The 26286-nt window shown below is 60.4% G+C and overlaps 1 protein-coding gene across 4 annotated transcripts in view; it reads left to right on the forward strand.

Moving 5' to 3' along the window:
- Positions 1-205: 205 nt before the first annotated feature.
- ADCY1 (adenylate cyclase 1) overlaps positions 206-26286 on the forward strand; it is a 38188-nt gene continuing 12107 nt past the window's right edge. Inside the window, exons 1-14 of one of the 4 annotated variants that reach the window (XM_037041048.1) lie at positions 206-889; positions 4698-4847; positions 8158-8276; positions 9777-9888; positions 15142-15269; positions 16519-16677; positions 17449-17590; positions 18036-18191; positions 21269-21463; positions 21614-21711; positions 22725-22809; positions 25084-25173; positions 25571-25827; positions 26104-26230. In XM_037041048.1, coding sequence (XP_036896943.1) covers positions 221-889; positions 4698-4847; positions 8158-8276; positions 9777-9888; positions 15142-15269; positions 16519-16677; positions 17449-17590; positions 18036-18191; positions 21269-21463; positions 21614-21711; positions 22725-22809; positions 25084-25173; positions 25571-25827; positions 26104-26230 — 2487 coding nt within the window. In that variant the 5' untranslated portion in view covers positions 206-220. Of the gene's footprint in view, positions 890-1112; positions 1184-4697; positions 4848-8157; positions 8277-9776; positions 9889-15141; positions 15270-16518; positions 16678-17448; positions 17591-18035; positions 18192-21268; positions 21464-21613; positions 21712-22724; positions 22810-25083; positions 25174-25570; positions 25828-26103; positions 26231-26286 lie in introns of those variants that run through there. The other 3 variants (XM_037041049.1, XM_037041050.1, XM_037041051.1) reach the window with 3 other exon arrangements.

The following is a 26286-nucleotide window of genomic DNA, read 5'->3' on the forward strand; positions in this document are numbered from 1 at the left end:
GGCGGCTCCGGGCTCGGCTGTCGCAGCGCGGTCGCCGGAGGATCGCGACGGGGGCGCGGGCGGCACCAGTGCGCAGGCGCGGCAGGCTGGAGGGGACGCGCTCGGGGCGCGCGCGCGGGGCAGCAGGCGCCCCAAATCGGCCCGCCCGCCCCGGCGCCTCGCCGCCCGCCCGCCCCGGCGCCCCGGCCGGCGAGGGGCGCGCCCGCTGCATGGCGCTGAGATGGCGGGGGCGCCGCGCGGCCGTGGCGGCGGCGGAGGCGGAGGCGGAGGCAGCGGCAGCGGCGGAGGCGGTGGGGGCGAGCCCCGGGGCGCCGAGCGGTCGGCCGAGTCCGGCTGCCGGCGCGGGCTGCGGGCGTGCGACGAGGAGTTCGCGTGCCCCGAGCTGGAGGCGCTGTTCCGAGGCTACACGCTACGGCTGGAGCAGGCGGCCACGCTGAAGGCGCTGGCCATGCTCAGTCTGCTGGCGGGCGCGCTGGCGCTAGCTGAGCTGCTGGGCGCTCCGGGGCCCGCGCCTGGCCTGGCCAAGGGCTCGCACCCCGTGCACTGCGTGCTTTTCTTGGCGCTGCTCGTGGTCACCAACGTCCGCTCGCTGCAGGTGCCGCAGCTGCAGCAGGTCGGCCAGCTGGCGCTGTTCTTCAGCCTCACCTTTGCGCTGTTCTGCTGCCCCTTCGCGCTCGGTGGCCCCTCCGGGTTCCACGCCGGGACGGCTGCGGGGCCCGCGGCCGCGGACCAGGGTGTCTGGCAGCTCCTCCTTGTCACCTTCGTGTCCTACGCCCTGCTGCCTGTGCGCAGCCTGCTGGCCATTGGCTTCGGGCTTGTGGTGGCAGCCTCGCACTTGCTGGTCACAGCCACCTTGGTCCCCGCCAAGCGCCCACGTCTCTGGAGGACAGTAAGTGCCGCCGCGCGTTCCCCCTCGAGTCTGGGACACACCTGCCAGAGAGGGGCTGGGAACGCTGGAAACCAGGCGCGCATCTACCTGCTGGGCAGGTGGGGAACTGAAGCCCAGATCTTTTGGGGGGCGGAGGCGTTCAAGGTCACTCAGTGAGTTGGGGACACAGTGGGGCTGGCATCCTGGGGCTGGGCTCTTTTCTGAGTCACAGTCCACAAAGCACCTCTGGGTGTGGGACGTGGGGACGGGAGACGGGCGTGGAGAGCGCAGGATTGCCCCAAGGTCAGTCAGCTGGTGAGCAGCCAGGTGGGGCGGGAGCCGGGTCCGGGGTTCTGGATGTCACCGCAGGAGGGGTGGAAACTGGGCGCAGAGCGGGTCCGGGCGGACAGGGCTCCTCGCGGGCTCTGCGCACAGCCCGGGGCTCCTCTCCTGGGTGCGCCTGGGGCGAGCGCGCGCGCGCGCCAGGTTCTCAGAGTCCCCTCCCGGCACTGAGGCTCCCCGGGGGCGTGGGCGAGGAAGGGGAAAGGGATTTTGGCCCTTTGGTGGACCCCTCTCGGGTCCAGAAGGACGGAGTTTGCCAAGGTCGCACATAGCTTTGGTCTCCACGGCCCCCGGTTCACTGGTCCGCGGTCCGCCGCGGCTCCAGCCTCGCTCGTAACGCCGAACTTTGTCACCGTCGCCGTCTGGGCTGGGTGGGCGAGCTGGTGGCGAGGATGCGCGGTCTCTTCCCGCCGGCTCCTCCTTTGCCGTGTGCAGCTTTCGGAGCTTCTCCAGCTTTTCCGCGGGGTGCAGCCCCCCTTTTGTGTCTGCCTCGGGTTTCGTTTTGCCCAGAGGGTGGTGGGAACACGAGGGGTAGGGGAGAGAAGGTGTCAGGTGGAGGAGGAGGTGGGGGAAAAGGGGTGAGGAGGGGAAGCCGGACGTATAAGACACCTGGTGGGGGATGGGAATCAGGCAGCTGGGGCTGGGGCCAAGAGAGGGAAGCCCCCCCCCCCCCGCCGCCCCGGGCGGTGGTGCCCTGGTCACTCCCTCGATGCACGTGGTCGGAGGAGCCACAGGACCCAGTGGAGAGACAATTTTGGACCTGGATTTCGGGGCGGAGAGGGGGCGGGGCTGGGAGGGCCTGGGGGAGAGGAAAGGAAGTAGGGACAAGACAGAGAAGGGAAAATGGCCAGGGCTGCTAGCCCAGAGGAATGGGGGAGGGGGTTGGGTAGGTTCAGAAGCCGCGTTCACAGGCCCCGCCCCCTTGCCGCCTGTGGGTAGCACCTGGCCTTGCTTGACCTTCTGGGAAGAGTCACTCCTGCAGCTTTCCCTCCACCACCCTCCTGTCCATTGTGTTTGGCCCCCACGGCCGGCTTCCTGCCCCCTCGTGGTCTCCCCACCCCCCGAAAACCTCCCCAGGAGGACCGGATGGGAGGCACAGAGGCCAGGTCGCTGGGGGGGCGGAGGGCCCGCCCCCAGTCCTGCCCTGCCCTGAGTGTGGCCGCAGGGGTGGCAGGTACTGTGGGTGGCAGGTGCTGTGAAGGGCTCCCAGTCGGCCACCGCGTTTCCAGTGAAAAATGGCTGTGTAGTCTCCAGCGCCTCTTTCATAAAGATTTTATTTATTTATCTTCAGAGGGGAAGGGAAGGAGAGAGGGAGAGAAATATCAACGTGTGGTTGCCTCTCACGCGTCCCCTGCTGGGAACTGGCCTGCAACCCAGGCATGTGCCCTGATTGGGAATCCAACCACAATCTTTTGGTTTGCAGGCCCCTCAATCCACAGAGCCACACCAGCCAGGGCTAGAGCCTCTTTTAGAGAATTGAGGGTTAAAGGGAAGAGGAGACGGTCTGCCTCCCAGAGGTGGGGCACCCCCTGCGTTCTAGGGGAGGCCTGTCCTGCTCTTAGGAACCAGCCACCTGGACCCACAGCCCCCCTCCCCCGCCCTCCTGGGCAGTGCAGGCCTTTCCCTGGCTGAGCTTCAGCACCATCGCCCCCAGTAAAGAGCACCACAGCTGCCTGCTTGTGGCGAAAGACGAGGGCTTCGCATTGGAAAAGCTCATATGGGAGTCTCCTGCCACTTCTTTAGAGCATGTCCGGATTCAAAGTGGACGCAGGTGGTGGTGACAGTGGTGACCGGTGTAGGGTGGGCTCAGAGGAACCGGTGGCGAGGGGACTGGGCGACTGTCGTGAGGCCAGTGAAGATGGCGGCTCCCATATGGCACCCCTATTTATGGGGCAGGTCCCTGCCCCTGTCCCCTCCCCACCACCCATAGTGCTCACCTGCTGAGAGCACCCCTCCCCAAGCACCCAGTCTTGCCCACACCTGCTGGCAGGTGGCCTCTCCTGCGTTGTCTCCCTCATCCCTGCAGGCGCCCCCACCTTGGGGCTGTGTGAGTGGAGGAGGCTGGGGAGCAGGTGAGCAGCAGTCTCCTGGGGGCAGGGTGGAGAGGTGCAGGGAAGCCCCTGGGTGTGTGAATACAGGCACCAATGGGGGGAGACGCCCCCCTTGCCCACTGGACGCTGACCCTGGGGCAGGTCATGGGGCTCCCTCTCCAGGAGAGCGGCTTAGAGAGTATTCACTGGGTGGCAGGTGCTCAGGGCCCACCCAGCTGGAGTGGAGGGAAGGTGGGATGCAGGTGGGCATGCGGCATGACAAGATTGGGCTCCTGGCTGACCCGCCCCAACTCAACTAGCGATTTCTCTCTTGACCACACTGTCCTGCTTCCCCCAGCCCTTGTGCCCCCTTCCTGGTCTGTCCCTCAGCCCCTCTGTCCCACCCGACCTCAGTGGGGATGCCGGCCCTCCCCCATTCCTGCCCCTCTGGCCAGCTGAGGTCTTGCTTTCTGGAAAGGCCACGGCTGCCTGGCCCAGGATTGATCTTCAGCATCTGGCCCCCTGGGCTGCCCAGGCCCCTCCATGCTCCTCCACCTGACAGTGCCCACCTGAGGCGACAACAGCTGAGAGTGCCAGGCAGGGGCCCTCAGGCACCGGGGTGCCGGGCAGGGAGGCATCTTGGGGGGGTTGCTGCTGCCTCAAAGGAGAACTGAGGTCCCACGTGTCCTATGTTCTGCATGTTCAAGACATTAAGTGGAGGCTGGGAGCTGAAATGGTCATGTGTCCCCTGGGAAGGTGTGTTCTCTGTGTGGAATGTGTCCCACTGGGCACTGTAAGCCTGCTCAGCACAGTTCAAATATTGACTCTGCAAAATGCGTTTTATTGTTTCATCCGTGCTGGCCTTCCACCTGCTGCCAGCGCCTCCGAAAATGACTGGCTTGAGCGTGTGTCCAAACACAGCAGATGGCCGGTCTCAGCACGAAGAGCTCCCCTGGTCACGGGGACCCGGGCCTCCGGCACAGCTGCCAGCCTGGCCAGCAGTGACAGGAACCGGCCCCATGGTGGCTCCCTGGCACCCGGCTCCAGACCTGTGCCCGATGCCCATGGGGAGCGTCCAGCTGGGAGACAGCGCCCAGGGTTAGAGGGACTGGAGGTGTCTGAAGCCACAGGGAAGGTGACCAGGGTCTGCTAGAGAGGACAGGGTCTCATGGGGGTGTTCAGGGTCAAGGTGGCCACTGTGTGTCCATCAGCGGGGGCGGCTGGCCCTCTGTTCGGCTGGCAGAGGGTGTTTGTGCGGCGGTCTCCAGGAGGCTCCCTCTCATGTCTGTCTGAGGTGAGCAGGCCTGTGCTCCGCTCTGGCAGGGTCCAGACTGAGCTGGCTCTGTCTAGCTCACTGATGACAACCCCCTGCACAACAGGTTGGTGTTAACAGGAGGGGCTCCGGCACATCTGCCGAGCGGGGCCCCTGCCTACTGGCCTTGCTCTCTCCCTTCCAGCTCGGCGCCAACGCCCTGCTCTTTGTGGGCGTGAACATGTATGGGGTGTGTGCCAGGGTGCTGGCCCAGCGCTCCCAGCGGAGGGCCTTCCTGCAGGCGCGAACCTGCATCGAGGACCGGCTGCGGCTGGAGGACGAGAATGAGAAGCAGGTGGGTGTGCCCAGCCTCGAGTCCCGGGCCTCTGGGTAAAAGTGTGGCCTTTCGAGGTGTCAGGCACCTGGGTCGTTCTCCTCACTGGTCTCACCTGGGGCTTCATGGCAGAGCATTTCGAGGTGAGACCGTGAGCCAGGTCACTCATTTCCCAGGAGGTCATTGGTGGGTCCTGGGCGTGGGCCAGTCAGCTTGGCGGCTTTGCCACTTGTTGCCACTGCTCAAGCCCACTCCTGCCGAATGGGCCCCACGCCTTCACCTGGGCTTTGTGGGGCGATGCTTGGGCTCTGATGGGGCCGGACCACCTCTCAGTGCCCTGGGGCACCTGTAGGCTCAGGCCAAGGCTCCCTGGCAGGGGATGAGGGTGCTTAGGTGCACGGAGCAGGTATTTGGCAGGGCAGGTCTGCACCTGTGTGGCCACCATGGGCCGACAGGGTTTGTGGGGGGGAACACCGAGGGACCCTCCCTGAAGTTCAGACACCCAGTGTTGGGCGCTGAGTCTGTCCCAGTGGCTAGACTGTATTGCTTGAGGACAGGATTTGGCGTCTGCGGCCGGGATCACCCTGCGCGTCCTGGGCCTGTCCAGGCTGAGTCTGGGGCAACCCCATGAGGAAGGGGTGTCTGCAGCAGTACTAGGCCCCCCCTTGGTTTAGAAGGCAGAGTGCTGTTGTTGAGGGAAGTCACGTGAGAAGGGGGTCTGAGCTCTTTGGCTGCAGACCCTGTGTTTGGATTGGCCTCGCAGCCTGGGCCCCACGGTCCAGATGGGCACGGCCTCCCTCAGTGTCTCGCCATGAAAATACCCCAGATGGACAGTGGAAAATACCACCATCCATCTTCCAGGGCAGCCTTGGGACCGGGGGCTGGGCGGGGCTTGTCTGCCCACCAGAGACTCCACCTCTGGGAGGTTCTCTGCTCCATGTGGGAAAAGCTGCCCATGTTGTCAGTGTCCCTGTGGCTGAGCCCCATGACAGGGCCTTGGTCCTTGATGCTGAAGTGACCCCTCCTCCTGAGTGTCGGGCTGCAGGACACAGTCCTGGCGGGACAGACGAGCTCTTCCTTCTGGCTGGGTTCTGGGCTCTGTCAGCTCATTCAGGCCTCTGCTTCATCACTGAGTCCCTGCTTCATGAAGGGACTCGGTTCTGCCTTGTGTCTGGGAATGGAGCTTTCCTGACTTGGGGGCAGAAGGAAGCCAGCGAGGAGAGGGCACAGTGGAGGCTGGACCCCAGGGCCTACATCTCAGGTCGCCTCACTCTAAAAAGCGCTCCCAGGGCTCTAGGTTGAAGGACACCCCAGGGAAACTGTCCCACAAGCTGTGGAGGCCTGGGAGCCTCTGTCCATTTGGGAACAGAATGTCAGCGTGGGCTCTTTGAAGTGGGAAGACGCCTTGGAGCCTGGATCTAGAAGAAAGAGCGGCAGAAATAAGAGCCTCAGGGACAGGGCCGAGCGGCCGCAGGTAAAGGCAGGTTAAAAATAGATAACAGGGAGACACTGGGAATGATCAGACGCCAGGCAACTTGAAAGCCGCGACATGTGGACAGATTCCCAGAACGGGGTCAGTTACCACAGCCGACTCTGGGAGAGAGGGAAGCCTGGAGTATGCTGGGACTCAGAGGCAGAAAGTGTATGGAAACGGTGTCGTTTTGGGAACGGTCTAGAGATGGAACCACCTAGGAGGCAGACCTGTGGGACTGGTGTTTGTTAGGGCCCGAGTGGAGGTCAGGCTGGGCCACCCTTGGCTTAATTTCCTTTTCTTTCCTGCACTGGTCGGACCGCCAGGGCCGCTCGGACAGTGCTTACCAGTGCGGTATTAGCTGGGGCCTCTTGCCGGGTGTCCCTCCCTCAGACGAAGAAGTCCCCTCTCTTCTTCATTTCCTGAGACTTTCCATCGTGAGTGGGTTTTGCTGAGTTTCTACCAGCAGCGATTGCCATGTGAATGGTGTTGGTGTGCTGTGGGCACGTCGTATGACGGGGACTGATGTTTTGGTGTTGAACCAGCACAGCATCCCTGAGGCAGGTTTTTAGGTCTTGCTGAAAGGCTGACAATTGTGTTACACGTTTTGTATCTATATTCTTCAGGGACATCGGTCTGCAGGTTTCTTTTTCTGTCTTTGTGTGATTTTGGCGTCAGGTAATACTAACTTTACCAAATGAATTGGGATGTATTCCTTCATCTTTTATGGGAGACTTAATGTAGAATTAGTGTTAGTTAATTCTTTTTTAAGTGCTTGGTGTATATGTCCAGTAGAGCCATTTGGCTCTGGAGAGTTCTTTCTTTCGAGTTTTTATATTAAGCATTCAATTTCCTTAATAGGTATACAGCTACTCAAATATTTTACTCATAGTGCTTGTTTCACATTCAGGGAATTGTCATAATTTACGCTTTTAGAGACATTGGTGTATTTCTTCTGAATTTATGTGTGAAGAGCCGTTACTGCTCCCTCTGGCCTGTGATGTCTTTGGGGTCAGTAGTGACGTGTCACCCCTGACCCCCTGCGTCTCGGTCTTTCTGTGCTGATTTTGATGCACTGAGGGGCTGCTGGAGAGGCAGAGTGAGGCAGGGACTTGTCCGAGTCCCTGCTGGGCCCACCCTTCTCGGGAGGACAGCCTCTCTGATTCCATGTGGGGTCTGAACTCCTTTCTTTGGTTTTCTTCCCAAAGCTGGGGGAAGGGGGTGTGAGAACTGAGGGAGGAGCAGGTCTCAGACCCCGTGCGGCCGGACCACCAAGGCTAGTAGGGCAAGTCCGAGGCTGGGGGAGAAAGCTGTGGCCCAGGCGGGTGGCAGAGTCCTGGTGGTGCCCCTGCAGAGCAGCCCAGGCCTTGCTCCTGTCCCCCGGGGAAAGAACATATGACCCCTGGGGCCAGAGAGAAATCAGAGGATGAGGCTGGGAGAAAATGCCACGTAGCCTCCAAAGCTGCTTATCTCTGCAAGAATAGGGCTCCTTTCTGCCCCAGAGATGGGGCCTCTCAGTGGTCCTCTCAGTGTGGGCGAGGGGGCAGCGAGCACAGGGATGGCGACCTGGGCCCCATCCTGTGACCAGCTGCCTTGGAGAAGCTGGGGCACACCGTGGGTGACTGGGCTGGGGCAGGTGGGGTGCTGTGAGCGGCTGGTGTTCTGGGGGCGCCTGCCCCGCACTCCGGGATTGAGTTCCCTGGGCAGTGACTGTCCAGGCCCGGGATTCTGGGGCCAAGAAGGGGCTGCAGGGCTGGGCCCCATTCAGGCCACGCGTGAGGAGGGCTGCAGGCCTCGGGGGTGCCTTGAGGATAGGCAGAGTGGGTCCCATGTGGCATACCACGCATCTCTCTCATCCAGGAGCGGCTGCTCATGAGCCTTCTGCCCCGGAATGTTGCCATGGAGATGAAGGAGGACTTTCTGAAGCCCCCTGAGAGGATTTTCCACAAGATTTACATCCAGCGGCACGACAACGTGAGGTGGGGTGTGCTGGCTGGGGACTGTGGGCCTGGGAGCAGATGTGGTGTTGATGCAGGTCAGGGTGATGCAGGTGGGGGTGATGCAGGTGGGGATGATGCAGGTGGGTGGTGATGCAGGTGGGGGTGATGCAGGTGGGGGTGATGCAGCTGGGGGTGATGCAGGTGGGAGGTAATGCAGGTGGGTGGTGATGCAGGTGGGGGCAATGGAGGAGGTTGGGTAATGGTGGGGATGGTGGAGGAGGTGGGGAGTGGCTGAGGTGGTCAGAGGGATCTAGTCTGAGGGCAGGAGGGGCAGGTGGGGTTCAGCAGCCCCAGGTGAGCACCTGCTTGGTGGGGAAACGGGTCCCACAGGCGTGGAGTGGTGCCTTTCCCGATGACGCGTGCCATAGCCGCTTTCCCAGACTCAGCACCTCTCTTTCCCTTTGCTGGGGGAGGTGAAGCTCTGTCCTGGGGCTGGGTGTGGGCATGGCTTTGGGCTGGCAGTGTCCTGCGTCAGGCTTATCACTGAGCCTGTTGCAGTTGGTGCCAGGCCCAGGGTGGGGGCTCTGTTCCTCTGTTCTTCCGTCTGTCCATCCACGGTGGCGTTGGGTGGGGCTTGTTGTCCCTGTGTTACAAGTGAGGAATGGCCCTCGAGAGAGCCAGCTCACCCCACATACCCTCCTGTTTGCTTGCTTGTTTTTAAAGTCAGTTTGTTAGAGTATTTTATTCTAATCAATGGTGCATTTCCCTTTCAAGTACTTAGAACAGCTGAGTGTTGCCTGTCGGAAGTAACAGTGTACCCACCTGTCACTCAGGCAGGAGGGGGCAGCTCTCTATGGTGGGTCTGGGGCCAGGCCACCCTGCTCGCTGGGCCCCAGGACACAGACGGACGAGAAAACCTGTCATGTCTCTGTCCAGTGCCGCAGACCGGGTCCCTCGAGCTGGTGCTTGCTCATCGAGGGCCCAGCTGTCTCTGTGTATGGCCTGCGCGTCTCACTGCCATGTGGCCGAGCTCAGGCCCACTGCCATGCCCCTCAGGGAGGAACGGAGCTGTCCTCCTAGAGAGGGGCCATTGAAGACTGGGGGTGCCCCCAGTGTGGGGCCAGCATCTGAGCCCAGGCAGGAGGAGCTTCCTGTGGACACTCAGTTCCAAGTAACGCAATCGCACCCTGTGGTCCCTGCCTGCATTGCCACTCAGCTTTGTGGGTGAGGGGACTGGGGTCCCGCAACAGCCCCTGGCTGTGAGTGGTGCGGCTAAGGGGACCAGGGTCGGCGGGGCTCTGTGTGGCTGTAGTGTCTCCTGCCTCTGGGACCACCAGGAATCCGTGCCACCTTCCTGCCTCAGTCTTTTCACCTGTAAAATGGGAACAAGAGAGCTTTGCTCTGTAGCCTGAGCTGAGGAATAAACAGGGAGAGTTGCTTTGAGGTGACCTGCCCAGGGTGAGTGTAGGCAGTGGCAGGGTCATCCCTTTTCTGAGGCAGGCGCGCCGGGTGGATGGACAGCACACCTGTGTCTTGCAGCATCCTCTTCGCAGACATCGTGGGCTTCACGAGCTTGGCGTCGCAGTGCACGGCCCAGGAGCTGGTCAAGCTGCTCAATGAGCTCTTCGGCAAGTTTGATGAGCTAGCCACGGTAAGAGCAGCCCCTGCACCGCTGGCCCTGGACCTGGGCCTGGCGTCACCCCTGTGCCAGCGCACTGCTCGCCAACTCGCTGCTGGGGCTGGGCGTGGGGTCTGCAGATGGGGGAGCGCCCGCACCTGCCCCGCCAGGAAGTCGAGGCAATGGCCCACCTGGTCAGCACAGCCCTGGGCTGCGGACCCACCTGCCCTGACCTCTGGGGGAATCTACCAGAGTTTCCTTTGCAGGAAAGTGACCATCTTCATCCCTCAGTGTGATTTTAGTGCTCTGGCGTTTGGGATGCTTTTTACCACGTTGAGGACATTTCCTTCTATTCTCGGTTTGCAGAGTTTCTGCCGGAAACAGATGCTGGCTTTTGTCCAGCGCTTGATTGCGTCCACGGGACGCTCACGTGGATTTTTGTTGGCAGTCTGCTGACGCCGGAAACTGCGCGGACGTGTGCGGGCTGTGGGAATGACCTTGGGTCCTGGGACAGCCCGACGCTGTTGTTCTGGTGGGCTGTTGGCTTTGATTCGCTCGGATTTTATTTAGAATTCCCCGTTCATGCTCCTGAAGGCTGTTCTCCCGCAGCTTCTCACACTGTTGGTGCAGGTGGGGGTAGAGGGGGCTCCTGTCGTGGATGGGCCGCGGGGTACCCCTCCTGCCACATTTTTGGGGGGAGTTTGTGCAGAACTGGTGTGGTGTCTTCCCTCGCGTGTGTCAGAGTTGGCAATGGATCCGTCTGGGTCGGGAGTCTTATTTGTGACAGTTTCTAACTGCAAACCCAGTGTCTTTAAATAGGGCCAGTCAGGTTACCTCTTTCCTTCTTCCTTGGATGAGCTTTCGTAGTTCCATTTTTCCAGTTGTTACAGCCATAAGAATAAAGTCACTCCCCGTACTCCCCGTACTCCCAATCACCCTGGGACCCACAGACGCCATGGTGACACCATCGCTCCCGTTGCTGGTTTCGGGAGCTTGTGTCTTCCTGGTCTTTCTGGGCACAGGTTTGTCAATTGTATTGATTTTCTTCAAGTGGTTTCCTTTGGTTTCATTGATTTCTCTACTCTATTTGAATGAATTCCTGTCTGGCTTGTTTTACTTTGTTTCTTTTGCTTATTTTGGTCTTAGATTGCTCTTCTTGTTGTAGTTTCTGACACTAGAAACTGAAGCTGTTGATTTGAGATTGCTCTCCCCGCTGACATAGACAGGCAGCTGTGAATGTCCCCTGACACACTGTGGCGGCAGAATCCCCAAATCTCTGCGTTGTGCTTTCGCTTTTATTGGGCTCAAAATACTTCCTGGTTTCCCTTTCAATTTTCTTAGACCCGTGGATTATTTAGAGGTATATTTTTGGAGAGATTTTTTTCAAGGAACCTTTGTGTTTTTTACTTCAAATTTAAGTCCCCTGTGGTCAGAAAACACACTTTTTGACTTGAATCCTCTTAAATTTATGCACCAAAGTTCAGTTTGGACCCTTCCCCTTATTGGGGCAACAGTGAGGGGGCCACATGCCAAGATGCCTCACCCCCTTGCTTATACTGTTCCTCATTTCCTTCGTGTGTGGGTTGTATCTTCCTCGCTGTGCCCTGTCTGCAGGCTTGGGAAAGCACACCCTCACCCTTCCCGGACGCCGCAGCGGTTAGACAAACACGAGCGTGTTTGCCTTAGTCTCCAGAGCGGCGGGTAGTGTGTTTGTCCCTTATCCCCGGCTGGTGGCTGCGGGCGTGCACAGATTTCTGACCTTTCCCCGACTTATTAGGCCTGTTTTAGATCTGTGTTTGCACACGTGTTTGGGAAGCTGGTCATGTCCTTCTGTGCCGATGGGGCAGCACCTGTCTGGGGCTTGGTCTCGCTCTCGTTCTACTGCCCATGGCGGGTTGGGCCTGCCTGGATGTCAGCTTTCTTCACAGGAAAGTGAACGAGATGGACAAAGCAGATGTCTGTCTGGCCAGTTCCCAGAGGCTGTGGAGCAGCGAGGAGAGTTCTCCATATGCTGGCTGCAGGGATGAGCCTGACCCCGGCTTGGCCTCAGTCTGAGGGCCACCTGGGCTGGCCCAGCCCTGACCCTCAGTGTGATACGCAACAGGAACCTCTCTGCAGCTCTGGGCATGACCCCACACTTCAGGGGCTGTTTTCAGTGGGAACATGTCGCTCTGCTGTGTGACCTCAGCTCCAAGGTGGTTGTTGGCACACAGAGGTGCGTGGGACCCAGGATGGTGCAGGTGGCACATGCATGGGGGGCCCATTGCTTGTGTCCCCGGGCAGGTAGGAGGGTGGACGGCAGCAGAGGAATCTACCAGCATGTCGCTGCCGTCGCCCAGTTTCAGGTGCACAACATAGGGTTAGACGTCTGTACTCCCTGGAAGTGACCCCCAAAGTCCGATGTTCACCCGACACCTTCCGTGCTCATTGCATTACTGTTGATGGTCTCTGCGCCCCCACTGTGAACCTGTGTTTCTGGGACTGACCCCCCCCCCACAGCAGGAAATAGACGGTTGACTGAAAAGTGGGCAGACGTTTGGAAGTCTGAGTGCCCGTCATTGGTGGGGGTCACTTGTAGACACCCCACTGCGACTGCCAGGAAATTGTTTCCTCAGCTGCTGGGCCCGAATGGGGTAATTCCAGCTCTCCTGCACCTGCCCACCCCCCAGGTGCCCCAGGTTCCAGAGCTGACCGCCTTCCCAGAATTCGGTTCACCTGTTGGCCTCTAGACCCCCACCTGCTTCAGAAGGGGCTGGGGCACCTTTGGGCTCTTCCTCCTGGGCCTGGACAGGCAGACAGGTCAGGCCTGTGTGTGGGGGGGCTCTCTGCCTGGAAGGGAGGGAGGGGCAGGGTACCCAGAGCCTGCAGACCACACCTGAGAGGCAGAGCACGAGGCCTTTCCGCCTGTCCCGCCCCCCCCCCCCGACCCCGCACCTGGCTGACACTCCTGTCACCTCTTTCCCCTCCTGCCCCATCCCCAGCAAATCCCTCCCACAGCTTCCTCCCTCCTCTCTTTGCTTTGTTTGGGAACAGCTGTCTAGGCAACACGACGCTGCCCCTGGGGACCCCGGGGGCACTGAGTCCAGTACTTATAGGGAGGCTTTTGAACTAAAACATTGACCCTGTGAAAAGCACGTTGTTTGGTCTCTGAAGCCTGGTAGCAGATGTTGGGACACTTGAGATTAATAAAACCAGGGGATGCATTTCACTTCTCCAGTCTGTTTTGGGCCGTGTGGGGCTGGCCAGGGAGGGGCGTGGCCCTGCTCTCAGGACAGCCTGACACCCAAGAGCGGCGGCTTGGTGTCCGTCATCTGGGGGGACTGCCCTGCTGGGGGGGCTGCTGTCTCAGAACCGCAACCAAGAGCGCGGTGGACCCTGGCATGTTGGGATCATTGCCGGCCTGCAGCTCTCTTCTGGGGTGGGGGGGGGTCCCTGGGCTCCCGGAGGGACAGGTCCCGGGAGGTCTCTCGGCTGCTCCCTGGGCCTGGTGAGGCCGCCCACCTGTGATGACAGGGAGAAGGCGCCCAAGGGGTCGCCCCTCATGATGGACAGTGACGATGGGGACAGGTGGGAGTAGACATTCTAGATGTGCCAGGAAAGAGCCTTCTGCTGCCCGCTGGCCTGGAGCCTTGGGTGAGCATGGCCCCCAGGGGCCCAGTGCTGGCTCTGCAGGTTGGATGTCTGCCCTGGCCGTCTGGCCCCAGGCTCCCAGACACTGTCACAGGCCAGGCCAACCACAGCACAGCATGTCCTGGGGCAGCGTGAGAGGGAAAGCCACTGTAGCACGTGGTGATTAAGTGGCCCCTGTGGTCACAGGAGGCTGGGCAGCCAGGCCCCACCCTCCCTGTGGCCAGCTTACCATGCTGGGGACTGCCTTTGGGGTTTGGGAGGAAGTAGACCCAGTGCCTGGGCTTCCCAAGGCCCCACCTGATGGCAGCACATGTGTTCCCCTCGCCCCCTCTGTCTGCATGTCCCTGGTGTCCTCAAGCTAAGGGAGGCACAGGGCTGAGGGGAGCAGATGTTGGGTGGTGGCCTGGGCTATCCCTCAGGACGGCAGTGGGGTCGTGCCCCTGGTTCCTTCTGCATCGTGCGACCGGCAGAGTGTCATAGGACTGAGGCGCGTGGGAGCCTGTGGGACCCAGAGCCGAGTGCTTACCCTATGCCCGGTGGTGGGGGGGGGGGCTCACAGATTCGAGGACACTGGTGACAGCTCGTTTGCGTGTGCACAGGGGACAGCATGAAGTGGGTGTCACGGTGCGTTCTCAGAACAGGGTGTGGAGCTCCAACTCTGTGAGGCCATCTTGGGCACCGTCACAGGTGAGCAGAGCAGGGGCAGACGTGGGGGACAGTGGACAGATCACAGAGAAAATCGGCAAAGGCCATGCTGCTCACCAGCGGTTGCTTTGAGAAATGTCATCATTGTTTCTCATAAGAGGTGTTACTTTTGTTAACACCTAGCATGTTTGCTATTTTGTTTTGGATACATTTCACACGGTTCACACGGATACGCTTTAAAGACTCTCCCAGCTGTGTCTGCTCAGGTGGTGGGTCCCCACAGCTGTGATGCCGACAGGGGAGCTCTAAACTGTCAGGTGCTTGGAGAGGGCAATGCGGAGCAGGCAGGCTAGTGATTTCCCGGGACAAAGCTCCGGCCATAACCCAGTGACAGCTGAGCCTGCCCCACAGCCTGGGACGGGTGTGGGAGGCTCTGACCTCTCTCTTGCCATCCCCAACCCGGCAGCCAGCGGGGTCCTGAGATTCTTACTGTTGCAAAAATGTGAGAGCGGGCTTCCTGCGGCATCCCTGGGTAGGTAGGGGTGAGGTCAGGGTTCAGCCCAGCAGGTGAATCCCTAGGGAGAGCTGCTCCCACGCCCGTGGACTTAGACGTGGGGCTGGGAGCTGTGGGGCGTGCAGATGCGTGTGGCCTCCCCTTCTCAGGGTGGGTGGGGGAATCTAGCGTGTTCTAGAAGCATCACAGGGCGATCCTTGTTGCTGGTCCAGAGGGGCCTCTGCCAGCCCCTCTTGGGGGAGGAGCTGGCTCCCGGCTTAGGCGGGGTCTGCCACTTGGCCCAGCTTGCTGAGGGACCTGTGGATGGATCCCTGCCTGGGGTAGGCAGAGGGCGGCTGTGGGAGAAGTGGGGTACCCCAGGGTGACCCTGCTCACCTCCATGGGGGCCGCCCCCCCGCATATCCCCTTGCGAGGGGTGCTGTGGTCGTCAGCGCTGGGCCGTGCGGGAGGTGCAGGGGCCGGCCCCAGCGCATCCCTAACGTGTCGTCTGCCTGCAGGAGAACCACTGCCGGCGCATCAAGATCCTCGGGGACTGCTACTACTGCGTGTGCGGCCTGACCCAGCCCAAGAGTGACCACGCCCACTGCTGCGTGGAGATGGGCCTGGACATGATCGACACCATCACGTGAGTGCCCCTGGAGACCTTGGCCTGGATGCCCTGCCTGCTCTGCCCTGAGAGACCCTGAGGGCCTGGGCTGCCCCTCTGTCCCATGGTCACCTCTGCCGTGGCTACAGAGAACCAGCCCGAAGGGTGAGGGGACCAGCAGAGGAGGTCCTGGCTGCCTTGTGGAGTGTCCATGACCTGCCTTTGAACTTTGTGGGGACTGAGTTTCTTTGTCCCTGGTCACCCTGGGGGTTGCCAGGTGTGAGTTGGCTCTGTAAGGAGAAGTCACCTTCATAGTGGAGCTGGTTGAGACGTGTGGCGTGGGAAAGCTGGCTTGGACCCCGAGGAGTTCCCTTGCCCTTGGGTTTCTGGGGCAGGTGGTCGGGGCACAGGGCCTCTCTGTGTGGAGTGTTGCTGGAATGCCATAGGCCTGACCTACCCTGTCTCATTCCACCTTGTCTGGTCCTCTGATGGGGGCAAAGAGCCAGGACCTTCTGTTCAGTGAGGGGTGGCCTGGAGCTGGGAGCCTTTTTGCCATCTCCAACTCCTGGCTTCTCCCATGGGGTCTGGGCCTTCTGGGTGCCACCCTTCCCTTCCCTTCTGTTTCTTTGGCTGTTCTGACCCCTGTGGATCAGTAAATGATTTTGGGGGAGGCCTGACCTGGCTCCTGCTGGGAACTCTCTGGTGCTGTTCCCGCCTCCCTGGGTGGTCTCCCCAGGAGGGCCTCTCAGCCTTGCCTGTCAGGTCCCATAGCTGGGCAGGAGTCGGGTCAGTTGGCCTGTCACTGGCTGGGAGGGGGTCAGGGTACCTGGGTCTGTGGTTTGATCTCAGTGTCCACATGGGAGGCATATGGACCCTGGGGCTCCTCGCAGGCCATTCTGGAGCTTGGGGTCACACCGGGTCTGTTCCCAGGGCTCCTGGGCCATGAGATTGTCAGGTGTCACTGTGGCTGTTGCACTGGCCTTGGCCAGCAAGCAGGTGGGAAGGCCCCTGCCAGGTCACAGCACATAGGGCAGCATCCTCTCTCTCTGGGGCTGACTGGGCGGGCCAGGTGCAATGCAGTGTGACCTGGCCAGTGGTCGGGAGCTGGGGGACCTGCCTGGGGTCACAGCTGCGGCCTGGGCTGACCAGGCTAGGAGACCCCGTGCTCCTGGCCATCCAGGGGCCCCCGCTGGCCCTGCAGCAAGGACGGCACGAGGCCTGGACCCGAGCTCGGGGCCCTGTGGGACTGATGACCAGGCTGCCGCCCATACCCGGGTCTGTGTTGCAGGTCCGTGGCTGAGGCCACTGAGGTGGACTTGAACATGCGTGTGGGGCTGCACACAGGCCGGGTGCTCTGCGGCGTCCTGGGCCTGCGCAAGTGGCAGTATGACGTGTGGTCCAACGACGTGACCCTGGCCAATGTCATGGAGGCCGCAGGCCTGCCTGGGTATGTCTCGGCCCCGAGGGGGTGCTGGGACTGGCAGCCTGTGCCTACAGCTGCTGGCTAACCAGCTAACCCAGACAGGAAGGGACTGAAGCGAGGGCTGCACCCCCCCATCCTGGGGGCTGGGCGCTGTCCAAGGTGCTGACTCTGGCTCCAATTCTGCTTCTTTCCTTCCCTGGGCAGGGTCCACGCCCCCAGGGTGCCGTCCCCTCTGGATCCCCACTCCACACTCTCCAATCACAGCCCCCAGCTTTGGCCTTATGCTCGTCACACTGTGCACAAAGCCAAGGCTTGACATTTCGTAAAGTCACTGAGAACAGTTTGGGAGGGTGGCCGGATGTGCCCGTGGTGGCTGTAGGTACGGGCTGTGGTGTCGAGGGTGTCAGGGAGGCCAGATACCTGCACACCCACATTGTGGGGACTTGGGGAGACCCCATGCCCCTTGCTGCCGATGCTTTGCCAGATGCTGGGGCCGGGGCCTCCTGGCCTGGGGGCTCGGGGACAGGCTTGTGTCTCTGTCATCTCCCCGCCACTCCTTTCCCCACCTGCCCTGCTGCAGGCCTGGTGCTCTCTCCTTTCCTCTCAGTGCCTCTCATCCCCCCACCCCCCGCTGCAGCCATCCTGCAGTCCCTCCCTGCCTGTCCCCAGCGTTCCTCATACCGCTTGCCCCTGGCCAGGGACACTTGTGCCACCTCCCGCAGGACCTCAGCCCCACGTGGACCCCAGGCCTCAGGGCAGGTCCTGCCATGACTTCGAGCTGCCCCCTGTCTGCAGGAAGGTGCACATCACGGAGGCGACGCTGGCCTGCCTGAATGGCGACTACGAGGTGGAGCCCGGCCACGGGCAGGAGAGGAACAGCTTCCTGAAAGCGCACAACATCGAGACCTTCTTCATTGTGCCCTCGCACCGGCGCAAGGTGCTTCCCCGAGCTGCCTCTCCAGTCTGGGGCTCCGCTCATCAGGGAGACCCCGCCTCCAGTTCTGGGCCTGGCTTTGGCGTGTGTTGTGGGGAGGGGCCAGCATTCTGGGTCACCTCTGAGCCATGCGACCTCAGTGGCAGGGCTGTCCTTTATCCTCCTGGGGCCTTCATTGTGTCTTGTACAAAACAGGTGTGAGACCCCTACAGGGGCCAGGCCTGTGGGGGCATGTGGATGGAGGGTCATGTGCACACGGCAGGGCTGTGGCTGTCTTAGGTGGGCCACCCAAGGGCACTGTGTCCAGGGAGTGTGATGTGGGCAGGATTGAGGGTGACCAAGCCACTTCTGGGCTAAAGGAAGGGGCAGACGCCCCACCCCCTGACAGCCACGCTGTGCCGAGAGGCAAGGAGCCTGAGCTCACAGCGCTTCTGCTGTGCCTGCACAGATATTTCCGGGGCTGATCCTCTCAGACATAAAGCCAGCAAAGAGGATGAAGTTCAAGACCGTGTGCTACCTGCTGGTGCAGCTCATGCAGTGCCGCAAGATGTTCAAGGCGGAGATCCCCTTCTCCAACGTCATGACGTGTGAGGACGACGACAAGGTAGGGTGGTGCACCCTGTGCTGCCTGCAGCCTTGCTAGTGCCGCTCAGGGCTTCATGCTGGCCTTTGGGTTTTCATGGCCTGGCACCCCATGTGCTCACCGGTAAATCACACTAAGATCCGAGCCATTGTCTGAATCTGCCCTGGGTCATTCATGCGTCAGGGGTCTGTGGCTGTCCTTTTGTCCCTGCCCTCGGTCTCCGACAGACTGACTAGGGCTGCCCTTCCATGGGGGTGGGGTGGGGTGGGCGGGGCGTGTCTCTGGCCACCCCCTCTTGTGTGCTCTCCTGTCTGGTTGATGGAACTCAGCCTCCAGCGCCGACTGAGGCTCCCTCTGTGGGTGGCCTGGTCTGTGGCCTGGCTTCAGGGTTTTTGGTTCTGGGGTTGGTCAGAGTCCCCTTTGGATCTCCTGTTCTCTGTTGGGGTTGGAGGCAGGGTCCTGGGGGAGAGCTGGGGGTTAAGTTGGGGTGCCCACGGGGTTCCTGAGCATCCACTCTAACCACATCTGCCTCGTGTCTGTGATTCTGGCCAGAGGCCCTGGTCCCCTCCAGGGGAGCCCTGGATTCTGAGGCAGGACGACTGTGCCAGGCAGCCGGCGTGAGCGCTGGCCACCACCACTGGGAGAGCTGCTGCCCGTGTCCTGCCCACGGCATCTGGGCTTGCCCCCAGCCCCTGTTGCAGCCCCAGGCCTGCCCCTCCATCTCGGAGTGCTGGGCTGCCCACCACAGATCCTGGCCCTGCCTCCCGGGCCCCTGCCTCTGAGGCTCTCTGCCTTTGAAAGGAATCTCACCGCCATGCTTCCCAGGCTTTTCAGAAAGAAGGATCCTCTGCAGACTCCCTGGGGTGGCTCATTGCCTCGGGTATCCGTGGCGGATCTGGCTGTGAGCCGAGTTTGTGGGAACTTGATCTGGAGATTCCTTAAGTGCAGTGTGGACAGCAAGTCTGTCAGCAGGTCCGGCTTCCCCTCTGCCCGGCCCCAGGGCTCGGCTTGTGGTTTCCAGGTGCCCCAGGAGTGCACGTGTGTGGGTTAGTAGCAGCTGGGCCCTGACAGGTCTGGCAGGTGTGTCGACCCAGGACAGGAGCCTGGGTGCAGGGAGTGTCTGGAGTCACCTCTCTGGAGGTCCTTGCCCCTCCTGCTGCCCCTCCCACCGGTGTCCTCCGCCCATGCCCCCAGGAGCACCTGTTGCTCTCAGGATCCACTTACCTTGGTCAGGTGTGAGGACAAGGTCAGGCTGCATCCCTGGCTCCTGGGGCTCCTGGGGCCCCAGCGGCTGCGGGGCTGGGTGTGGAAAGGTTTGCACACTCCAGGGGGTGGCCTCGGTGCCTCTGTCACAAAGACCGTCGGCCAGACTGGAGTGGGGCTCTGGAGGGCCCTCTGTTCTGTCCCGTGTCTGTGCGTCTGTCCCTCAGGCAGCACCACAAGGTGTGGGCTCCTGTGGTTACACAATATACTAAAATCAGTGGAGTGAGTCCTCCCACTTTTTCCTTTTAAGAAAAATGAGCGATTCTCGTCCCTTTTCCTTTGTGTGTAACGTGTAGAATAAGCGTGTTTGCTTATAAAACAGCCCTGCTGGGATCTGATGGAGACCGGGGCGCGTCTCTGTGGGGACAGTCACTTGGGGAGCCGTCGGATCTGTGGATATGGCGTGTCTCCCCACGTACCACGATGCCTTCGGCCTCTGTCACTGGCTTTGCTTGCAGGTTCTGTGGGTGTTTTGTGAGAGTCTCGCCTAGCATCCCGCCTTCTTGGTGATGGTGAGTGGGCCTGCCCCTTAACGCTGGTGTTTGCAGGCTCGTTGCCTGTGCGAAGAAATACCGCGTTCTCCCTCCTGCATTCATCTTGTGCCCAGGGACCTTGTGGAGCCCACGTGTTAGTGCCAGGAGTTCTGTTTTATTTTGAACCTTCCTTGGGATTTTTCTGTGGCTATCACTTCCATGGACGGGGCTACCATTTGTAGATGAGGATGGTTCTAGTTCTTTCTTTCTGACCCATGGGCCTTGTATTCCATTTCCTAGTCTTACTGCAGTGGCTGGGATTCTGCCCCAGGCGAACGGGAAGCGGGGGCAGAGAGGCCTTTACTGGCTGACTGCTGGTGGCTGAAGGTGGTCGTCACCTAGCTGGGGGGCCCCTCCGTTCCTAGTTTCCCAATCCACCCAATCCACTGAAGCACACGTGGATGTTGAGCCTCCTCAGAAGCTTTTTCTGTGTCATGAAGTCACGGTGGGAGCTCTCTTCTTGTTTAACCCGTTAGTTCGGGGGGCCGCACTGGTACTGAAATGCATGCACAGACTTGCATTTCCGGGAGCCGCGTGGCGAGCGCTGCAGGTCGCAGACTGCTGGATTCCACCTGCGAGTGTCCCGCCGAGGACTCTTACACCTACATTCACGACAGATACGGCCTGTAGGGGTCCTTTTTTGTCTGGTTAACATGGACGATGTGCAGTGAGTTGGGAAGAGCTCCTTGGGGGACGGGAGTTCATCCCCCTTCAAAGGTTTGGTGGAATTCTCCACTGGAACCCTCTGGGCCTGGAGATTGCTTTTCCAGGAATTTAAAATTATGATTCTTTGTCTTTTGTGGGTGACATGTGGGACAATGGCTTCTGTGTCTGTTGGCAGTGCTGTTTGTGGGTTTCCCTTTTACCCTCCTTGTGGCTGTGGGGCCCAAGATCATGTCCCCTTCCTGAGTTTGTTGATGTCCTTTGCTTCATCACTTGCTGGGGATTCGTCAGTTTGATGGATATTCTCAAAGAACCAGTTGTTGTTTCATTGCTCTGTGCTGGGTGCTGCCCCCCACTGTGCTTGTGTTGGGTCCTGTCCCCATGGGTTCGCCACACAGTTGCTGTGTAACCCCCCCAATGGACATGGAGCTCCCGTCACCGATGATGAAGTGGCTCACCTGGGGTGTGACCGCCAGCAGGTGGTGCAGCCAGGACCGCATTGCAGGCCCCTAACCCCACCTGATGTCGGCATGCGCTGGGAGCAGGAGCAGTCGGGGGAGGGGTGTGGGGGGTGCTGAGAGCCCCTTCTTCAGAACGTGGTGACTTGACGGCGGCCCTTTCCTTCCCTGACGGCTGCAGCGCCGGGCCTTGAGGACAGCTTCGGAGAAGCTCCGGAACCGCTTGTCCTTTTGCGCCAACGCTGTCCACGCTGCCCCAGGCACCCGAGTCAACAGGTACATCGGCCGCCTCCTGGAAGCCCGCCAGACGGAGCTGGAGATGGCGGACCTGGGCTTCTTCACGCTCAAGTATAAGCAGGCTGAGCGGGAGCGGAAGGTGGGTGATGGGCACAGGGGCGGCTGGGAACTTCGCACGCACACCCGTCTCCGATCTGGGTGTGGGTGCTCCTCTTCCCACGGCTGCTGGCCCCAGGGACAGCCCCTGGTGTCTCAGGAATGGCCGTGCTGACACCGGCTCTGTCTGCAGTACCACCAGCTGCAGGACGAGTCCTTCACCAGCGCCGTGGTGCTCGCCCTCGTTCTGGCTGCCCTGTTCGGCCTCGTCTACCTTCTGATAATCCCGCAGTGAGTGCGTGCTCCCACATCGGGCAGGGTGGGGGGCACTGGGAGTGCCTCTCTCTCTAGGTTCAGGGAGTCAGTGCAGGAGCCCTCCCACCCGCTGTGTTCATGGGCAGCACAAGCCGCACACCGGCTCTGCACTGACCCAGGGAACTGGTCTATCCAGGCCAATGGCCAGGGGTGGCACTGGTCCTGCTCAGGTGCTAATTTCCAGGCTCGCAAATTTGGGACACCGAAGATCCCGTGTCACGGCCCACACGCAGACACCATTGCTTCGGCATCTGGGGGAGAAAACTCCCAGGGCAGCGGTGGGCGCCTTGGTTTTTCGGTGCGTGGCACTTTCAGAGATGTTAGAGGGAAGAAAAGTGGCCTCTGAGGAGGAAGAAAAGCCCAGTGATTTTAGGAACACACAGTTGGCCCTGGCTTGTGTGGCTCAGTGTATTGAGTGCTAGCCTGCAAACTGAAAGGTCACTGGTTTGATTCCCGATCGGGGCACATGCCTGGGTTTCGGGCTGATTCCCCAGTAGGGGGTCGCATGAGGCAGCCTCCTCTTTAAAAAGAAAAGAACAGGCAACTGTCAAGCCTCACAGAGAGGAAGACTCAGAACATTTCCAGTTTTGTTTATGCACCACGTTTTCCTGGTGAACTCTCCGGAGTGGAGTGCTTCCTCTTTCTCCTCTGAGTTTCCAGGAAGGGCTCCTCCCAGCCCCCTGCTCCTGCCCACACTGTAAGCACGTCGCACACCTGGGGGGCCCACCCAGGGTTTCAGGCTTTTCCTGGAAGAGCTGCTCCTAGAGGAAGCCTAGGCTGGGCTGCAGCCAGGTTCTCAGGACTGCACCTTCCTTGCAAGTGCCCAGGGGACGCTGTCCTGGAAGGGAACCAGCCTGCACACATCTCCCAAGACCACTGCTTCTTCCTGGGGACAGGGGGTCCTGCTAGGGTTGGGGGTAGATTCCCAGGCAGTTCCTGGGCACGGCTCTCCAGGCCCCGCCCGCAGGGCCACCTGTCCTCTGTCCTAGGAGTGTGGCTGTCCTGCTCCTGCTGGTGTTTTGCATCTGCTTCCTGGTGGCCTGTGTTCTATACCTGCATATTACACGGGTTCAGGTATGTGTGTGCATGTGTCCTGTGCCCGAGCCTCACCTGGTCCAGGTATATGTCCTGTATCTGTGCCTCACCCGGTCCAGGTGTGTGTCCTTATATGCGTGCACCTCACTTGGGCAGGTACCTTTGTGGTCCCCCCCGGCCCTCTTGGCGGGACAGGTGGGGTTGTGCCGGTGTTGGTCCGCTCCCTGTCCTCCTGGCAGGGAGCAAGTGTTGCCCGGGCGGTGGGAGCAAGCTGAGCCCATCGTGTGCTGGGTGCTGTGTGGAGGCCAAGGCATAGGGCCAGGTGACCAACAGGGACTGAGTAAATGAGAACAAAGTTCAATGTCATTCTGGGACGAAGGGCCCCTTGGGGATGGGGGCTCAAGCGCCGGTTTGTCACATGTTGGTATCATAGACTGCACAGTCCCCACGGCTATGCTGGTGTCCACCGTGGAGCCCAGGCTGACTGTGTCTGAGCTCCGGGGTTGCAGGTGGTTGTGGGGGGGAACCCTGCCCCAGCACCCCCGCCCCCAGACTTCACTGCTGTTGCCCTGCTGCCCCGCTGCCCCCAGCCCGTGGCTATTTTCTGCAATAGTTAGAACCAGTGGCTCCTTGAAAAATTAAATCTGGTTTTCCTCATGGAAATTGGTCTCTATTCCTAGGTCACCTCTTGCCTTTTTTAATTAAAAAATGCTATTTATTCAAACCACATTCCAGCTCTTCGACTGTCATAGGTGGAGTGACATTTGGTTTGGTGAACCGGAATTTCCCATGTCAAATAAGAATACTACACTTACACAATTTCAAGGAAAAGCATCACACATGCTAATTTTTGAAGGCTGCATGTCTGCCCAGCAGGTGGGACCTGTGTGCCCACCGGCGTACGTGGTTCTCCTGCAGGGCCTAGCTTCATCAGCCCCTTTCTTTCTGAGCGTCTGCTGCTTCCCACCCCCTCCCCATGGGCTTGAGCAGGGTTCTAGGCAGCGTCAGGCCTTCCCTCCAGTGGCAGGTCAGGAAGCACAGCAGGGAGCCTGTGGTACCCACCCTTATACTCCCGGGAGCAGGCCCTGTGCTCAGCTCGGGAGCCCCGCCGGGCATGTGAAGAGGGCTGTGAGGTGTGGATGGACAGCAGGGCCAGCCTGGGAGGGGTGGGGGCCACACTGTTCAGCAGAGGCCCAGTGCATGCCCAGGAGGGGAGACATGTGTGGGCCAGCTGTGCTCATAGGGTTCGCAGGTTCCCGGGACGTGAGTGCACTGTGGCCTGGTGGCAGCTGGTGAGCACTTTGGATGGGCACCTTCTTTGCAGCCAGGCCTGGTGGCCTCTGTGACCTTTCAGCTTTGTGTTTCTATCACTCCCCCACCCCCACTGGGGTCCTGAGCCAGGCAGGGAGGAGGAGGGCGGGGGTCCCACCATGAGCTTCCTGCCCCCGTGTGGCATGTCTCCCACGCAGCAGCGGGCCCTGCCCTGTGCTCCTCGGACCCCAGTGCCACTGGGGCTATGGCCATGTGCTTCACCGGTTCGCCTGAGGGGCTCAAACCCAGCTGCCACATGGCGTCACCAGAAGAGTGTCAGCCATGTTAGGGCTGACCGTCCACGGTGTGGTCTTTGCTTTCATCTTACTTCCAATTTCCAGAGTGCGAGTCTGAAAAAAAAACCTCCGACTTTTATCCATGGAATTGTTGACCATTGAAAAATGTATTTAAAGTAGTCGATTTATGCCCTGGATGGTATAGCTCAGTGGACTGAGCAGAGGCCTGCAAAGCAAAAGGTCCCAGATTCGATTCCTAGTCTAGGGCACATGCCTGGGTTGTGGGCCAGATCCCCAGTAGGGGGCACATGAGAGGCACTACACATTGATGTTTCTCTCCCTCTCTCCTTCCCTTCCTCTCTCTCTAAAAAATAAAATAAGTAAAAAATCTTTAAAAAAAAGTCATTTTAAAATAAAATGTCAAATAACATAAAAATTATACAAAACTTGTGTGAGGAAAATGATAACATTTACTTGAGCATGAAGATGGCAATAAATGAAAATTCTCACCATCTGTAAGGTAGAAGGACTCACATTGTGAGGATCCAGTTGATTTCGGTGCCAAAGTCACAATGAGGGGGGCGGGGGAGGCATTGCTCCTTTTGATTTAAAGATGCGAGGTTTTTCAGCCAGTTTGTCACCTGGGAGATTAAAAATAAGAAAACGGCCAAGAAATCTATGGAGGGTGAGTAGCGGCTGAGACCCCGGCAGCACTGAGGGCGCCGGGAGCCACGCCCCAATTTCTGAAACGACGCTACGCTGTCAGTGTTTCCCAGGCTGCCTGACTGTCCAGATCCGCACCGCGCTGTGTGTGTGCATCGTCATCCTGGTCTACTCCGTGGCCCAGGGATGCGTGGTGAGCCTGGCAGACTTGCCTCGGGGCTGGGTGCGGGAGCCGGGTGGTGCGGGGCTCCTGTGGAGAGTGGGGAGGTTGGACATGGGGATCAGACCTGCCTGGGGGTGCCCGGGAAGCCGGGGGAGGGGTACTTCATCCAGCACAAGAAACGCACTCTTCTCCTTGCAAAGGGAGACCTTTCCCTCTGTCATGAGCAGAGGGCAGAAGATGGGGGAGGGAGAGGAGGGGGTGGGGTGGGAGGAACCGGGGGGGGGGCAGGGCAGTTGTAAAGCTATTGGGTCTTGGGTCAGTGGGTTTGCAGGTGTGGAGGCCTGAGGCTGCAGGGGGCTTGGGAGGAGGGGCAGCTGGGGTGTTGAGGGAGCCCCTCCCTTGCTCCTTGCCCTCTGTCCTCCTCTAGGTGGGCTGCCTGCCCTGGGCCTGGAGCTCCAGTCCCAACGGGTCCCTGGTGGTCCTGTCGCCCAGAGGCCGGAACCTAGTGCTGCCCGCATCACCCTGTGAGGCGGCACCCCACGCCCTGCTCTGTGGCCTTGTGGGCGCGCTCCCGCTCACCACCTTCTTGCGGGTCCCCTCTCTGCCCAAACTGACCCTGCTGGCTGTGCTCAGTGCATCCCATGTCCTGGTGCTGGAGTTCAGTGGGCTCTCCAGGGCCGTGGGGTAGGTGTGCTGCTCCCTCCAGGACAGACTGGCATGGCGTTGGGATGTCTGGGCCGAGGGCTCCATGCTCTGGTGGCTGGTTGGGGCCTTTGGTTTGGTGGCTTCCGCACTTTAGCCCAGGGTCTGGGAAGGCCTCTGGTTCTGGGGTTACCTCTCTCGGCTTGGGTCAGTCCCAGGGGTTGAGGCAGGTGTTGTGTGTGAGGGGCACTCTTTGGACATGGCTTGTGTCAGATGACAAAGTCAGCATGGCTGGGTTTCCCTCTCGTCTTCCCCAAGGGATGATGCCGGCTCCGCACGCAGCTTCGAGCCGATCCTGGCGATCCTGCTGTTCTCGTTTGCGCTGGCCCTGCATGCCCGGCAGGTGGACGTCAAGCTGCGGCTGGACTACCTGTGGGCTGCACAGGCAAGACGTGCCCTTCTGCTTCCTGGGGGGTGGCAGGTGTGGGTCCTGGCTGGGTA

This window comes from Sturnira hondurensis, unplaced genomic scaffold (genome assembly GCF_014824575.4).
Source record: "Sturnira hondurensis isolate 20B ecotype Veracruz unplaced genomic scaffold, ASM1482457v3 Scaffold0002840, whole genome shotgun sequence".
Lineage (NCBI taxonomy): Eukaryota > Metazoa > Chordata > Mammalia > Chiroptera > Phyllostomidae > Sturnira > Sturnira hondurensis.